Genomic DNA, 18,897 nt, shown 5'->3' on the forward strand with positions numbered 1-18,897 from the left:
CACGTGATGTTGTACTTATTGATGCTGATTGCACTTATTGATTTCGAGAAACTGGGTCCTACCATAGAAGGCCTTCATAAGGTAACAGAACCACAGGATGACCTTTTTTGACCTTGAGAAGTTTGCGAAACGGCACCTTACTGTTGTTAAAGCGATTTTTCAGCTCCAGGAAGTTCGAGATGTCGACATTTCTGAACGTAATTCTCGAAGAAGGTTAGATCAGTATGGACTGATGGCTTTTCGCCCTGTAAGAGGACCAGATGTGACCAGAACACACGGAGTTGTACGGCTCGCATTTGCTGGAGGCCACACCCATTGGTCTTTGGACGATTGGTCGTTTTACAGATTAGTGAAGATTTGCTCTACTGAATCCTGATGGGCATGAAAGAATGTGGAGAAGGCGAAATGAAAGGTACAAGCCAACCTTTTCGTCGTAGCTCAGTGATGGTGTGCGCGGGAAATTCAATGGAGAGTCGCACAGAGTTGGCTGTTGTTCGTGGAGGGTCTTTGACGGCAACTCGCTAAGTGGATGAAATTTTGGAACATCATGCACAGCCTATATTCGATGAAATCAGCGACAACCCTATTCTAATGCACGATAATGCTCCTCCACAAGTCGCCCGCATAGTACAAACGTATCTTCAACAGCATAACATCAGGGTCTTAGCCTAGCCTGCCCGTTCTCCAGACTTGAACTCCATCGAAAATTTATAGGATAACCTCAAAAGTCGAAAAGAGCACGTCTATCACTTCCTGATAGAACGCACGATCTTGAAAGGACTCTTCCTGAAGAATGAGATAACCTCAGCAAAGAGACATTTCCAGACCGGTAGAAAGTATGCCGAGATGTCTTCGAAATGTAATTAAGGCAAAAGAAGAAAATACGCGATATTGAAATGTTAATTAAAAATCTAAACAAAATTAAAACCAATTTTATCTGTCCGTCTTTTTATTCTTAGCAATTTACATTATTTTAAACATTTTTAGACAAAGACTCAATTATTACACGTTAAAAAACGAGAAACTTTGATTATTATATAAAAATATATACAAATCAAGTTATATTACAAGTGGGTGGAATTTTTCGCCTGTTTGTGTACTTATACAATGTGACGTTAGGTTACGCGTTAAATAATGTTCTTATTTAAACTCTTTAGCAATTCATCTGCTTTAGTAATCAATAAATCAAAAGAATCCTCATATTGAGCAATATTGATAATCGTTATGCAGTATGTACGATTCATCATTTTTTAATGCGGTGGAGTATAATTGCGTGCTACTGGTATTCATAAAACATCGGGTTTTCTTTATTAACAGAGACCATTTTAAAGTTAATGGCCTAGTATCAATATATACCTCTAATCTTTTAAGCAGCTCGTTCGTAAAAGTTAAACGGACTCATCAATCTTCGTGATGTTTGCCGAACTTAATGGGTTTAATATATCCAAAGTATGCTGTCAATTGTAACAATACAAAAGGGATCGCATGATCATCAGATAATAGGCCTCCATCAAGCTGATATATTGTCAATGAAATCATCTAAACAATTGCCTAACTTTTACCTTAAACTTACTTCATTCGGGTAAAGAGTTAAATTTACATTTATTTTTATTTTGATATCAAAATGTTCCGTTATTTCGACCTACGTAAATGAAAAGAGAAAAAAAAAACTATAAAAGAAATTTAACCATGTGAGCGCGAGTTAATTGAACAATAGGTTTTTTCGTTTTTTTAAAGTAAAAAATAAACGTAATGATGATATTCAGTTTCAGTCCATTATTTTTATTACTATTNTTGAATATTTTACTAATGATATTTGTGTGTGTATTTGTTTATGTACACGAAGATCTTAACGTAAGAGTTCGAGTTTTATTTCATTTGTCTCATTTAATATAGGATTTGATTATTTATTACTAGTGTATTTAAAGAATGTTTAAACTTTTGATGTTTTTAATTTACAATATAATTTTAGTTCTAAACTAGAAAACCACCTCAATGAGATCTCAAATTTTAAAAAAATTTGAGAAAATTTTTAAAAGAAATTTTAAATGTATAAGACTCATACATTGATCTTTATATTTGTTAAGGGAATAGGTAGTAATCGTAAAAATTTATACAATGTCTGTATAAATATTTGGTATGAGATTACTTAATTATAGCGACATCGGTAAAGGCGATTTCCATAGGAAAGGTTTGATTGTGACTGAGAATAGAATAAAATTGAATGAAAGCTATACGGTAAAATTGTTTAAAAACATTGGTTGGGAAAAATTATTATAAGTGTAATTCAAATTGTCGTAATAATATTGCGATATTAATAATTTACAATGACAACAGTTTCAACTACAGCTACTTGTAAACGGAAGTACAAGTACAAGTCTAAGTACTTGTACTTGTTTACTCAGGGTGCAATTACATGCACTTCAGGACTTGTACTTGTACTTGCTAAGGTCAATTACTCAAGTACTTGCACTTGTGGTCAGTAATTGTACTTTAAGTTCAACGAGTACTTTCTTTTTTTGGAACTTTACCAGTGTAATGGATTTGTAGAAACTGCGCAAAAACTGTTTTTACGGGTTTTTTGCCTATATTAGTCATATTTTGTTTGGATTATTTTGAAAGACATAAACTGCCCGCTGTTAAATCCGTACTTAGCAATCTGTGAATTTAATAGCTTTAATTGGAATTCGAATTCACATTTTGAACCGACCGTGTGGAAATACAGTAGCAATAAAGACATATTATATTGAGATGATTCTATATAATTACAACATTATAGAAACACAATACCATAAAACAATATCAACTCCACTTGGTCTTAATATTTATAAAAATTTAAAAAAACCGTAAGAAAGTAAATATTGGTGATGAGGGAATCGTCTGAAATTTTTATCTTTGAATATTTTACTAATGATATTTGTGTGTGTATTTGTTTATGTACACGAAGATCTTAACGTAAGAGTTCGAGTTTTATTTCATTTGTCTCATTTAATATAGGATTTGATTATTTATTACTAGTGTATTTAAAGAATGTTTAAACTTTTGATGTTTTTAATTTACAATATAATTTTAGTTCTAAACTAGAAAACCACCTCAATGAGATCTCAAATTTTAAAAAAATTTGAGAAAATTTTTAAAAGAAATTTTAAATGTATAAGACTCATACATTGATCTTTATATTTGTTAAGGGAATAGGTAGTAATCGTAAAAATTTATACAATGTNGACCATGGACAATATGAACTTTTTTGTTCATTTTAGGGTGAAGAATCTACTGGAGAAGTTTGTAGCACGAGTAGCAATTCACCCTGTATATATAATTATTATTAACTAAAAAAACAATTTGGACTCATTTTAAGCACCCTTTAGAATCTTGAAATAAGAATTTTCGTGGCAATAAAAAAATATACTTGCTCTGCGGAATTCGCCTTGGGGCAATTGCTTTTTTGCCGATTTCCGGTGTTCCCTTAACATTTCATAAATCTTCCGAATTTTAGCAAAATTCAACGATATTGCAATCGTAATAAAGCTGAATTTCTCTTTTTCCTGTCTGAGTCTGTCTTTTACAACGAATAGCTTTTATTCCATTATAAGTGTGAAAAATAAGGACCAAATCAGAAAAAAAAATCCTGAGGTCAAATGTAATCGATTTGGCGTAGATCGAAGGATTGACAACTCCTATAAACGTTCCTATAGGTCAGAGGAGCCATTTCAACTTGCTGGAAATTTTTGTAATTCTTGGAAAAAAAATCAGAGACAATGGAAAGGATAAAAATTTGAGAGAAATTTTTTTTTCCCCATAAATTGTATTCAGTGTGTTTTGGTGGTTCAAAAAACTAATGTCAGCTTTGTTAATCGGAAATAAGATATTTTAATGTAATTTACAAAAACACAAAATCTACAGCGATGCATAATTATTTTGTGTCCAAACTAACAAATGAGGAGTTACTGGGACGAAATCTTTGCTGTATATTGTATAATCTATTGTGCGCTGTCAGCTTTCAAACGTCCATAGATTTCGGCAGTAAATTCATCAGGCGCAAGGAAAATAAATCTACTTATGTTGCACTAAGCCATGTGAAATGTCCAATTTACAATTTTACAAAAAAGTTTGATAATGTTAGGACTATGAATAATTAAGGTCATTGTTAAACTAATTCATATGGAGTCTATTAAACATTTCATTTGTTACTTAAATTTTTATACAGTAACTCTAATAAATTTGTAAACAAGACACCTTCCAAGATTTTTTTTAGTCTGAGTCTGCTTGAATCTTTTTTTTTTCAGATTCAAAACATGAAATAGGTTCAGTGCGAAACGTGAGGAGAATGGAGTAAAAGGACAGAGGAGGTGACTGCTCCCTTAACAGTCGCCTCGGTTATTTTACGTAATAACAGTAACTTAAACAAACAAGCAATATGATTTTTAGATCCTTCTTTCTACCCCGTTATAAAAAAAGAAAAAACACGAGGAAAAGGAATAGAACTGCAGTACGCTCTTGGAAAGCATATTTTATTCAAATGCCGACGTCGGGAACAAGGTAACCCGGTTTACGAGCGGCATAAAGCACAAAAGGAAGAGACCAAATTAAATATCCAAACGAAGTCGCTATCGAGGTAAAAGAACAAAAGCCCTATTATGCAAACTTCCTACCAATTGTTTTATCCATTCTTGCTAAATTCTTCTTTCTTTCGCCTCTAATCTATTTGGAAAAGAAAAAGACTGATGGCCCTTTAACAGGTCACTGTATAATCAAAGTTGAAAAATCTAGGAAATACTCCCTTAACAATAAAGACATAAAAAACTTTTTTCTTCTATAGTTGTTTTTTCTAAACTATAACTAACAGCCAAAAAGATAATTTTGCAAAATGTATTTTACTCTTGACATAACCTAATCACTGCTAAAAACAGTAAGAGTTTGTTGAAACAAAATAAACCATCATTCATAGTTATTTCTCATTTTGCCGTTTTTTTTTAATCTACAGTACAACCTATTAATATTTTATCCGTACAATCTTTATGTACAATAATCGCTCCATCTTTTTTTCTTCCTTTATTCTAGTATTCTCTTTCAACTAGCATTGTAAAAATAGTGACAACTACGGTTCTTAAAAATCGTCAAAACTTTTAACTTTTGGAACTTTTTTCAAAACGATACGTTTGAAAAGTGTATATGTTCCCATGGAAGGTGAAATAAGAAGTGCATGTGCTTTTGACATAGAATGGACGGAAGTTCAATTCAGAAAAAATACTCATACACTCAAAAAATACATATACAAACAAATTTGTGTGTGTGAAAGATTTCAGATTCAATATATACACTGCCCATAAAAAAAAACGTTCATCAAGTTTTTGCACGAAAAAATGGCTAAATTTGGAAATGCATATTTTCTCAGCTTTAAGTCACAGACTAGGTCTAATTTTTTAGAAAATTTTACGTTAAACAGGATGACTTTTTTAAATGATTTCCTAGCTTCAGTATTCATCAGTAAAAACAACAGTATATTCAAAATTTCGGGTACACGTTAATTTTTGCACTTTTTACGAAAACTTCAAACTAAATTAAATTTCAAACTTTAATTAACTTTTTATTCATTTTTTCATTAACATTTTTTTAAACAAATATAACAATTAAATTAAATTTCAAACTTGCTGTGTAGTCGGGAAATCGTCCTGGAGAGGCGCCCTCCTATAGTAATCGATAGGAAATTTTAATAAGATTTTAATTTGTCACCTTCCATTTTGCCTGATTCTCAACCGTTGCTTACTCTCTTCCTACGGGGCCAAGGCGTGGCAGTTCTCGACCAAGCGTGACACATTGAACTACTTATCTGCAGGACATAAAATAAATGGGTGTTTCATTTCGCGATGTTATCCTCTTTTTTATATGGATTTCGGTAAACTGGGAAATCAGCAAAATGATCATTATTATCGATTGATAATTGTTGTGGATCTAAATGCTTTTGCTGACATTATTATGGTCAATTTCGGTTAGATGGTTAAGTATAGTAGCTGTACTGTATAGGATAACAGGATGGAGGTTATATTTCTGAAATTTAATTGACGAGTTAATGGGGGGGAGGCCGCAACGGTTTAGACGTTGACACGGCGCTCATCACTGTTAAGTAAAGGTCCCCGGTTCGAATCCAGCGGCCCAGCATATTCGAACCCGACGTACTTACAATTATTTTTATTTTATTTTTTTTCCAAAACGACGGCACCCTGAGGGTTTACATGACCTCTGCTGTTACGAACCCTCGTAAAAAATAATGATAATAATAAAATTAAATAAAAAATGTTATAGTCTTAAATATTTATTTTGGCAAATATACCAGTCTTTGATGTCGCAAAAGTTGTTTTGTTATCATCTCTGTATTATGGATATCGGCAAACAGAATTTTTAATTGTTCTAGATTTAAATTTATGAATACAGCTGCTGACAAGTATTATGAAAAATTTGGGTAATTTTATTGGCTGTACTGTACAAGAGAACCGGATAGAAGTAACGTTTCTGATGTTCTATGGAGAATGGAGATGTTTGATCTCGTTCGGTGTGAACTTAATTGGTAATTTAATTATACTTTAAACTGTAAGTTTAAATAATGTAAACCTTGCAAATTTTTAATTATACATAGTTTCAAAGTCCTGATGAAGGGGATGAATTTAATCATTAGCTTGACGGAGGAACTGGATGTTCAATTATCCTCATTAACTATAATCGTCCAAAACTTTATATCGTTGGTTTTATTATTATTTGTATGAGTTGCATTATATATTTGTCAAAATAAATGTTTAAGATTATTAATTGGACGCAGTAATTGATTTTGTTTTACTTGTAATACATGGATATCCTAATATTCGCCTATGAAGATGAAATTGTGAGGGAAGGATAATTTAATTAAAATATGCATTTTCCATGAACTAAACAAAATGTAATCCTTTGAAAAGGGGCTTTACGTGGTGGGAGGGGGGACGACGTAATTCATCATCAATTTCACCCCTTTTGGCCCTTCTAAAAATTTTAACTCCTCATCCCCTGGCGCTATTTACGTCAATTCAGACCGATTCTCGCAAAAAGGGGAAAAACTCAAAAGAAAATGTTGGGGAGGATGAGACGTTAATCGCATCAAAATGGCGTTAGGCGCGCAGCATCAGAAAAATGTGATGAATGGAGTATGGGGCGGGCCCACCTTTGATATTGAGTGCAAGAAGGTCTGATGAACGCTTATCTTACTACCATTCAGAACACGATGATAAACGAAGTGGTATTTTTCTCATCAATTAACACCATTGCGTCTACTCTTTGACTTACATAATTTTATTCACTATTTAATAAATTAACTGAAGTACACTTCACTCAAGCTCTCCGTCGCCATTTCAATTGTCGTCGAGAATCCAAACCGATTACACGACAGTTGAAAAATGGCAAAAGGAGGGAAAACTCATAAGGGGGGGTTGAGATGGGGAGTTGATGTCCGAGTGGATCGAGGTCACGATAGCTCAGGTGGTAGAGTAGCGGCGTATCTAGCCGAAGGTCGTGGGTTCGAATCCCTCTCGTGCCATTAACTTTTTTTCATCTCAACTAAAAACCTTAATTAATTATAATTAAAAACATTTAATGTTGGTCAAAGTTTATTTAAAAGTTTATTATGTGGTAGAATAACACTTTTTGCATGTATTCCCTTATAATGTGTATGTGTATACACATCGATGTAGGCTAAAGTTTTTTTTTTGTTCGATTTCTACATAAAATAAGACGTTCAAACCAATCTTCCTTTAACCCCTTTGTCTTAATTATTGATAAATAGTTCACACACAACTGATAATTAATAGAAGAAAAGTCTTCATTTTTTTTAAAATGAGTCGACGCCCAGGGTGTCATTTTTTATTGGATAAAATTGTTGCTATGTCGTTCACTTTACACCAACAAAAATTTACTTCGCCTTCACATGCGACTCAAAAGAGTAGAAACATATAAACAACCCAAAGACGAATCGAACTGTGGGGTTCAACCAAGCGTTCCAACCTCAAAAGGATCCAATCTTTTCTTTACTGACCACCTCTCAATTTATTTCCAAATTGCTAAAACGGAACCTTCAACGATAAGCATTCGTTTCCACGATTATTGAGTTGCCATTTTTTCTCATTTATTTAACCAGCCAAGCCTTTGGAAGTATTTTTCGTAGAGCCATTCAGTGAAAACTTTATTCCTCTTTTTAGTGAGTTGAAAATAGGACTGAATATTGGATAGACTTAAAAATATCAAATCACTTGTGGTGGCGTCGGTGGCCGCAACGGTTTACGCTCATCACCGTAAGGTATAGGTCATGGGTTCGAATCCAGCGGCCCTGCATTCGAACCCGACGTACTTACAAATGGTGGTTTTTTTTTTCAAAAACACCGGCACCCCGAGGGTTTAAAAAAAAGAGAAAAAAAGTAACATGACACCCTGTATAACTTAATTCAAAAAATGAATGTATGTAATTTTTATAATGATAAAAAAGTCAATGGCACGAGCGGGATTCGAACCCACGAATTTAGTGGAAAAATGGCAAAAAGGAGGGAAAATTTAAAAGGTGGGGTTGAGATGGGAAGTTGGTGTCCGAGTGGATCGAGGTCACGATAGCTCAAGTGGTAGAGCAGCGGCGTATCTTGCAATAAAGTTAACAGTTCAAATGTATACAGGATCCAAACACTTTAGTCAAAAAACTAATCCTAATAAAAACTAATCTAAAAACTAGCCTAATTTTTTTCATTGTTTTGCTCATAGAATTTAACAAACAATTTATTTCCTGGTTTTCGTCGAGTAACGTCAGAACAGGACCCTCATATTTTTTTAGATTATTTCAAACTATGTATATGTTATTTTGTTGTTATATTAATTACAGCATTATTATTTTAATATAAACGAAATTACACGAGATCAAAATTTCATGAGTTTTTATAAAAATTATTTAATTATGATGATTAGGAGGAAAATTTATCAAAACACCGGAATAATTTATTTAAAATAATTAAGTTTAACAAACAATTTATTAGATTTTTGTGCTCATAAAATTTAACTAACAATTTATTACAAGGTTTTGCTCAAAATAGTGCATTAAGAACAAACGAAGCGTTGCGTTTGTGATAGTGATTATTATTCAGATATCGTGAGATGCGGTCTGGAGTGACGTAGGTTTTAGAAAAACATTTTCTTTATCGTGCCAACGTTTCGATCTTTTATTGAGATCATCTTCAGGGCTCAAAGTGTTTGTCTTCTGTGTAATTGTGCCATCCTTGCGTGTCGTGTTGAGAGTGCCAACGGGCAGACAAACACTTTGAGCCCTGAAGATGATCTCAATAAAAGATCGAAACGTTGGCACGATAAAGAAAATGTTTTTCTGAAACTTACATCACACCAGACCCCATCTCACGATATCTGAATAATTATCGATTAACGGTCACTAAACTCCACACGATAGTGATTATGGTGATACACGCTGTGTGACTGTACGTGGCGTGCGCTTGACGTTGCATGGATGTGTACACCCTACCAAAACGTAACAAGTCGTCGGGTAGCGTCGCATAGCATTGAATCGAGTGTGTTGCTCGCTTTAAATGCTTTTGCTTTCCTTGGGAAAGAATTCTGGTAAATTCCTGAGAAATTCTTTTCCACTCATTAAGAACAACTGTTTCCAACTTTTCTAGTGTTTAGGACCTGGGTTTCGCCATCGTACTGATCAATTAAGTTGTTCCCAAATTTGTTCGATTTTTTTTTTTTTTGAAACTGCAAGAAGTCAATTCAGACGCCTTCATAAAACTCTGGATACTCATTCCAACTCCCAAGTTCTTTCATCCCAAACCTTTGCATACAACCAGCCAAAATACCAACAGTGACGATTAAATGTCGCTGCAAGGTAGCATTTAATAAAGATTAAAAATAAAGAAAAAAATGAAAACGAAGTTACTTGTAGCGGCTCTAGACGCTTTTGCAATAAAATATAATAATAATAAAGATTATATGAATTCCATTGTATTTCGTGGTCCGATTGTCCAAATAACTTATTTCAATTAATTAATCTTTATGTAAGGTATTAGCTGAGAAAAGTTATTGTCACGAGCAGTGGCAAAACGGAGGACACTAACTTTTTCATTTCAACCAATATTTTACATAAAGATTAATTAATTAAATTAAATTAATCGTTGAAAATGGTTGTTATCTGTATGTTGTATTGAATGGTCAAGGCGCTTTAATGCCAAAATTTTCTAAATACGGGTCAAACACAAAAAATATTAAACAAACAATTTGACAGACTGTACAAAGTTAGGATTCGATTCAAACATGTTCAGTGGACGTTGGATGCAAAGAGGATTCTGTTCGGCACAAAACAGAGAGACGTGGGATAAGCCAAATGAACCTGCTTTGAATTAACGACTTCTAAAAGCGAACTTCTCTCAAATAAGATCATGCTACCCATTTGGTGAAATTCGAAGGTAATCCTTTGCCATAAGGTATTTTCTCAGTGGACAGAAGGGTTAATTCTATCAAACGATGTAAAGCCGGCCCCACTAAATACAGCTTTAAAGCAATGAATATAACAATAAAGTTGATCATAAATACTAGAGAAAGTAAAAATGAAAAATAACCGACTAAGTACGTAAGTTAACACAATTTATTGCCAATTATTCAACGGTAAGAATAAACTGATAAAAATTGTTGAACATGCTTTTAAAAACGTACAAAATATTTAATTTGTTTTACAATGACCAATGGTCATTTCGAGTCCTTTTAATCATGGACAACATGTCAAACGCTGTTAAATTTTAATACTGGAAATTGACACGAATCCGGTGATTTAGGTTTGGATATTATATTGTAGAAATGCGAGTGTCAAGTGTCCGTATCAGGAAAATCACCCGGCTCTTATGACACGACAGACATTTACAATTTATTGTTTCAACTTTTAAGTCCAGCCCTCGATAAAACTCGCCCAATGTCGGCAAAAAATTTATCATTTCACTATTTATTAAACGACGGACATTTGATTGCAGAGCAAAACTAAAAAAGGTTCTTACTGTTTTTATTTGTCATAACTATTGTATAATATTAATCCATTTAAGTTTTAGTGGTCAATTGACCAAATTACTTCTTTCAATTAATTATTCTTTTTATGTAAGGTCTTGGTTGAGATAAAAAGTCAGTGTCATGAGCGGAATCGAACGCACGACCTTCGGCTCGATTCGACTCTGCCCTAACCACTAAAGCTTTGTGACTTCGATTTACTCGGACACCAACATCCCTTCTTAACATACAACCTTTCGCATTTCACCCCTTTTTGCAGTTTTCAAACGGCAAAACTTGTATTCGTTACTTGCAGACGACTAGATCATGCCATTACAATTATTATTTTGTTATTTTGTAAAAAAGAATGTAATATATTGTTTTCTTTTCTGAATATACTTTTATAAAATAAAACTTGTATTCGTTACTTAGCACTATACATCGTCGTGGAATCGTCGTATTAGACTTAAACGAAAAGTACTCAAAGACGATACAAACTTCTTTCTAGCCTTTTATCCCTTAACATACTAATCGACAACATATTACTCCAACCGACATGGACTTACTGTATGGGGATATGGGGTCAAAGCATACTTCTCAGATTCGAACCAACCTTTACCTTTACCTTACAGTGATGAACGCCGTTGCAACGCCTAAACCGTTGCGGTACCGACGCCCCCAGTTCGTGTGATTGATAAGGTTTTAAATTTTCAGACAGATCGGTGAAGTTTTATCATAAATTAATGAAGGTTTACAGTTGAGATGAAAAAAGTCAGTGTCACGAGCGGGATTCGAACCCACGATCTTCAAGTCTAGAAAGAAGTTTGTATTCAACAAGTAGTTGTATTTGTATTGAGTACTTTTCGTTTAAGTCTAGTATGGGGATTCCACATGAAGGGTTTCTTGATGTGTTGTCCTAAGTAACAAATACAGTTCGTGCCGTTTGAAAAGTGCAAAAAGAGATAAAATTCGAAAGGTTGACGGTTGAAATGGGACGTTGCTGTCCGTGTATATCGAAGTCACAATAGCTCACAAGTGGTTAGAGCGGCGGCGTATCTAGCCGAAGATCGTGGGTTCGAATCCCGCTCGTGACACTGACTTTTTTATCTCAACTAAAAACCTTAATTAATTGAAAGATATTAATTGGTCAAGCGGACCACGAAAACTAGTGAATTTAATAAGTTAAAATGATGTATGCTTCACTAAAGCTCTCCGTGGCCATTTCATTATCGCCGAGAATCAAATAGATTACACGACATTTGAAAAACGGCAAAAAGGAGGGCAAGTTCAAAAGGTGGGGTTGAGATGGGAAGTTAGTGCCCGAGTGGATCGAAGCCACGATAACTCAAGTGGTAGAGCAGCGGCGTATCTAGCCGAAGATCGTGCGTTCGAATCCCGTTCGTGACACTGACTTTTTTAATCTCAACTAAAAACCTTAATTAATTGAAAGATGTTAATTGGTCAAGTGGACCACGAAAACTAGTGGATTTTATCATCACATTATCACAATTTTTTTGCGACAGCAAAAAAACGAAGCAGTGTGAAAAATTTTATTTCCCCAATTGGAAGAGCAAAAAACGAATATCGACACTGCCAAAGAAAACACATGGTTTAATTTTTTTTTAATTATTTTTTTTTTTTTATAAATCGCACGGTCTACTAACTTCTTCAACTTTTATTTGACCTAAGCCCTTTTACAACACTTTTTTAAGTTGAAATATTTTTTTTTTTGCAAGAAACATTTTATAAATGAACAAAGAAATAATAGTGTGTATAAACTATCTCAACCAACACCGTACTTAAAAATTAATTAATTGAAAAGAATTTATTTGGTCAATCGGACCACGAAACTAATCGAGTGTACACAAGGTACTAATTAAAACGTTTACCAATTACTTGACTTTTCTATTTTTTGTCTGATTTAGACTTTATTTATTAATTTTTATTTTATTTATTTTTTGTAACAGTAACTTTTTGTTTTCTTGTATTCTAACTTAAATCAATTTCATATCTTTAACGAATCTAAAGGTTTACAATACTTTCAGATTGGTCGTTTTTTTGTATAATAAAAAATAGACAATTGAGATATCTCGTAATTTTTTAATGATATAATCTTCTTTTCAGTTGACTAATTTGCTCAGCAAAAATTCATAAAATTTCAAGGTTTACGTTAGAACTTGTCTTCTTCAGATGAATTTCGCTCATTTCGCAAACCAGTAAATTGTCTTAGGGTCGGTTTAACGCGCTTATTTATTGTTGGAAATATCACTTTGGACAAATAAACTCCGATGTCGTACAAACATTTTCAAAGTGAATCAGCGCTCTGAAAGTGTAATTTGGCGTGTAATGACTTAACGACTCCGGGAAAACAATAACGTAATCTTCTATAAACTGGAACAAACACAATTAACAGCCGAGTTAAATGCACTGAGAAACTCGGGCCGAAATCAAATTAAACGGGTAGTGTTCATTAGACCAGTAATTTATCACTGATATAAAGTCTCGGCTAGATACGGAACAGTTCGGATCCTCGACCCGGACAGAAGCAAACGGCCGCCGGATCTGAGATTTCCAACAAAAAAATCGCTGTATCTATTGTACTCGGTTTATCGAAGCGGATGAACTCTCAGTCGAAATGCAAGCGGGTTAAAGGTTAACCAAAACTATCTTTCCAAATAGAATCATTATAATTCTTGGATTACTGAACTATTGATAGGATGGATTATCGTAAAAATTGTCGATATAGATTATGTAAATGAAAAACAAAAGTATATTCAATCTTAAATCTTTATATATAGATTTAGTGTGTCGGTGGCCGCAACGATATATGCGTTGACACGGCGCTCATCACTGTAAGGTAGAGGTCCCATCCATTGAATCCAGCGGCCCTGCAGTCAAACCCGACATTCTTAAAAATGGGCTTTTTTCAAAAACAACGGTACCCTGATGGTTGATATGACCTCTGCTGTTGCGAACCCTCATAAAAATATCGATTGGAACCAAATCTGGACTTTGAGATGGCCCCACCAAGCACTCAATTTCAACCTCATTTATGTAGTTATCAACAGTATGTGCTCTACGGAGACTGGCATTATCCTGCATTTGCAACAATCTCTCACCGATTGCGGGAGGGGGCAAATGACACTACACGTTCTTCGATTATGGCTTGTAAGTATCTCTGTGAAGTTCAGATGTTCCTCGCACATGTGTGCACATTGGAATGGCACCGATGGATCTATATAGGATGGGGCGTACCTTTTTCCTGAACGTCTCCATATGAATGCCCACCTCGGCCAACTCTCACCTAATCTGTAAAGAGAATTCGTCCACAATTTCCCAAGTTCCGATTCACATGTACCCGTGTGAATTGAAGCCTGCCCATTTTCTGAGCTGTGGTAAGAGAGGTCCTTCAGCCGGGTGCCGAGCCCTGAGGATGTTTTCATTGAGCGTTCCTCTTGTAGTCCTGGAGGAAATCTAAACACTTCGGACTTGCATTATCAGATTTTGTATCTCATTTCCCGTATCGCTGCGGTTTCGTAGAGCTCGATGGTGAATCTATAGTCTCTGTCGGTAGTAGGCCCTAGGTCTTCTAGTGTGAAGCCCTGTTTTTCTAAAGCAAAAAAACAAAGGCCGATGAACCCTCTCAATTGTAGAGTGATTTACACTCAGTCTCCTGGCGACTTCGCGCTGGCTTTATACCTCCTCTAATAATGTTATGAAACTGTCAATGTCAAACTCACTCAAATGCCTGACTGAAGCTATGGAAAAATGTTTAAGAATGAGAATAATAACAAACGAAATCAACGAAGGAAAAATATTAACTGATCTTTAGGCGTAGCACAATGAATGGGCTTAATGCTAGTTTTTGTGCAAATGGGATTAATCAGTACAAAAGTAAATAAAGGAAATAAACAAAGTATTATTTATTAAATCCATTATATTTAGTGGTCTAGTGATCAAATTACTTCTTTCAATTAATTAATCTTTTTATGTAAGGTTTTTGGTTGAAATGAAAAAGTTAGTGCCACGAGCGGGATTCGAACCCACGACCTAAGGTTAAATGCGTATTTAGTGACTTCGAAGTCACAATAGCTCACAGGTGGTTAGAGCGGCGGCGTATCTAGCCGAAGATCGTCGGTTCGAATCTCGCTCGTGACACTGAGTTTTTCATTTCAACCAATACCTTAATAAAGATTAATTGGCTGACTGTTTTGGAATACATTAAAAAAGAAACAAAAAACAAAATAACGGGAATAAATTAAAATTGTCCGATCCGAACCTGATTATTCTAAAGATAAATTTCTGAAGCAAGTGCAAAGAATCAAAATAGAGATTAAATGTTGAGAACCATCAAATAATAAAATATACCTAAGCTATAGCGGTTAGAGCAGCGGCGTATTGAGCCGAAGGTTGTGTGCTCGAATCCCGCTCGTGGCACTAAATTTTTCATTTCAACCAAAAATTTTACATAAAAATATTAATTAATTGAAAGAATCATTATTTATTGTTTACTTCTACTACTATAGCTCCTCATTAACTTATCTATTGAACAAAAATAATGGATTTAATTATGAGAAGTAAATAAATTGAGTGGTGCATTAAATTTGTCCGTTAGTGTAATTTCTACCATAGCAAAACTCTTCGTTCAAAGATTAGACGAAATCAAACAGTATTCAAACACAAATAATTATCCCTAAATACATAATTTAAATGAAAATCTATTTAAAAATAACACTTCATTAAATTTATATTTATTACAATTAAGTCCGCCGTGGCCGAGTGATTAATAACGCTGGAATTGAACCCAGACTTACCCCGTGAAATTTTATTTGAGATTCATTTGGAAAAAGCATAATAAAGCGGTTTGAGCCTTTAACCGCGAAACCCAACGGGTAGTTAAGCCCTCCTATATGAGTGGAATTACGTTACTTTTACATTTTTTACTTATATTTAGTGCTATTTTAAATAATAATAAAAGGAATATTCATCTCGTGCCATTTTATGTAAACGCTTGTAATTTTTATAAATAATTATCATAATTTTTACGAAAAACTTTTACACTTTATATAAAGTAGAAATCATTAAAATCTACTCCAAAGAAATTATCACTCCTAATGTTCAACTATTTCGCACCATTGGATTCCAATCGGGTTGGTTCTTATTTCTTCAAACAATCCGATACTTTTTCTCAAGACTCAAGCCAAAACCCAAATAATAACCTTTTGTTATCCCCATCCTTTGTTTTCTTATATTTTCTTGATTCAATACTCACAAAAAAGAAACACGGGTTTTGGCATTAGTAAATTCGTTTTACTATTTTGCTGTGTTTTAATTTCACTTTATTAGTCTATTCGTCTATTGTTTTTGATCGATCTTAATCTCCGTCATGACATCATTCACTATGGAAGAGCATAAAGGAGAAAAGCAACATGAACTATTTCTATTTTTATGAACTCACTGTATTTCTTAATTTTTTAAATATTTTGTTATAGGCATCCTGTATGTATACATTTTTGCGCAAATATAAATACGAAATCTAACCATAAACAAAATTGTGAATTCAATGAATTTAGTATATTATAGAAATAAAACAAAATGATTAAATAATTAACATTGTTCTGTATGGCATAAACATGTAATATTATAATGGAGCATGTATCAATAAAATCCCCGGCGTTAGGATTACTCTCGCCGGAAAAATACACACACACACACACACACTCGCACAATAACTTTAGAAAGTTGTCAAAAATTCAATTTATCACTTTTACGGCGATGACGCTAAACCATGATGACTGACTGATCTTGCAAAACTATCTAACTTGGCGCCTTGAAATGTACGAAACTGGCATAGCAAGCGTTTTCTTTCTATCAAAATCGAGTTTCTTAAAACTTATCACGGCTTTACACCATGTAATACGTTTTTCTATTCAAGCATGTTTCTCAAATCAACTATTGAATTATCAATCAATTAAAAACAAAAAATATGTAAACTCAGTTAAATTTACTTTGACAGAAAATATTATCAATTCTGATTAAAATTCTAATGAAAATCGTATTATTTTGTTACAGTTGAGTTTTGGGTTTTGGCATTGGATCACGAACTTCGCCTGGCCAACGACATTATTGGTAACGTTCACGTTAGAGATCCGACAGGAACAAGAATCGCAATTTGGGAACAGATACCACTCAATGACGGTGAGTAAAATCTTATGATTCTTCCTTCTTGAAGGTGGGATAATAGGTCATCTCAAAAAACCACAACCAGTTTTTATCCACAACGTTTCGAATTTATTTTAATCCTTCCTCAGGTGAGTTAACGCCTGTACACAGAACAAATATTTTTTACATTTTTATATCAACATGGTTATCATTGTTTCTTCACTACTTACAATGGTTAAAAAAGTGGTCGTAAAATTATAAAATTTGAAGAAAATAGTAATAAATTTTATTTTTTCTGCTTAGAAATATTGATTAGGTACTTTTTTATTACGAGCATTCGTTGGTTTTTACAATTCTCCAAACGATCAACTACATTGAAATTGAAGTTTGGAGGACCTCTTTAAAATTATTGAGGTTAGCCCTTTAAATATGCATATGTTTTACGCGTTACAAATAAAGAGAAAATAAATGTTAATTCAATAATACACCTTCCAAGGCCTTCGACTTGGCCTTCCACAGTATATTATTTCTCAATCTCTACCAATATGAGTTTAGTTATTTTAAACTATTACTTACAAAATTATAGAATTAAGTTTGTTTGACGAGAAAATTATAGAATTATTTAAAATAATATAATAAATTGACTTATTTTATTACTGATTGAATTATTCATTTTATCTAACGTTTTGGTGAGATGAAGTCACGATAAGTCAAGTGGTTAGCGGCGAATTGAGCCGAAGATCGTGGGTTCGAATCCCGCTCGTGGCACTTTTTCATCTCAAACAAAATCTTAGATAAAAAAAATGTTGAAAAAATGAAAATGTTTTTCTGAAACCTACATCATACCAGACCGCATCTCACGATTTCTTAGATAAAAGAAATAATTGAATTAATTAAAATAAGGGGCGGGTGTGGGAGCAACGGTTTAGGGGTTGATACTGCGCTCACAACTGTAAGGTAAAGATCTAAGGTTCAAAACCAGCAGGCCTACCCTCAAACCCGATATATTTACAAATAGGCTTTTAAAAAATCTTTGTACGTACTTGAAATACTCTCTTAACCATATTAAAATAGTAAATAAATAAATTGCGTGTTGGTTGAAAAAGTTGGAGAAGGTTTCTAGTTCTCTGGTTGTACATCGGACAGACTGGAAGGAAACTAAGGGATCGATTCAAAGAACATCTTAGATCCTTCAGAGACAATGACTGAAAATGAAATTACGCCACACACTTAATACACTACAACCATGAACCAAACACAATAGAAACAAGCATGACATTAATACACAGCGCACAAAAAGGACGAAAACTAAACATACTGGAGCAAGGTTAAAGCACTAACCAGCTGCTATAGATTAATTAGTGAAGGCAGCTGGAACCATAAGGGAAATAATATAGTACAGTCGAAAATTCTACATTTATTGAGTAAGGTCAACAACCAACTGCTGGGTGTAAGCGATAAAAAGGTGAAAACACCTTTAGGGAAAAAGTACTTTCAGGTAGTTACTCCCTGTGACTATAACTATAGGTCTGATGATGACCATCGTAGCCTAGACTGCTTCACCGATGGCTCACTCATTAAGGATAAGGGAAGTGGTGCTGGAATACACATACCTAAATTAGGGATCAGCATCTCCTATCCTCTTGGTAATAACACCTCGGTCTTTCAGGCAGAGGTCTGGGCCATTAATGT

The 18,897-nt window shown here is 33.9% G+C and overlaps 1 protein-coding gene across 1 annotated transcript in view; it reads left to right on the plus strand.

Annotated features, from left to right (window-relative positions):
• LOC106663687 (C3 and PZP-like alpha-2-macroglobulin domain-containing protein 8) overlaps positions 1-18,897 on the plus strand; it is a 648,112-nt gene that overhangs the window by 523,377 nt on the left and 105,838 nt on the right. The window contains exon 6 of the mRNA XM_014388721.2: positions 17,116-17,241. Within this exon, the coding sequence (XP_014244207.1) occupies positions 17,116-17,241 (126 nt within the window). The remainder of the gene's footprint in view (positions 1-17,115; positions 17,242-18,897) is intronic.

The sequence above is a fragment of the Cimex lectularius genome, unplaced genomic scaffold (assembly GCF_000648675.2).
Source record: "Cimex lectularius strain Harlan isolate CLEC.00 unplaced genomic scaffold, Clec_2.1 scaffold227, whole genome shotgun sequence".
In the NCBI taxonomy this organism is placed as follows: domain Eukaryota; kingdom Metazoa; phylum Arthropoda; class Insecta; order Hemiptera; family Cimicidae; genus Cimex; species Cimex lectularius.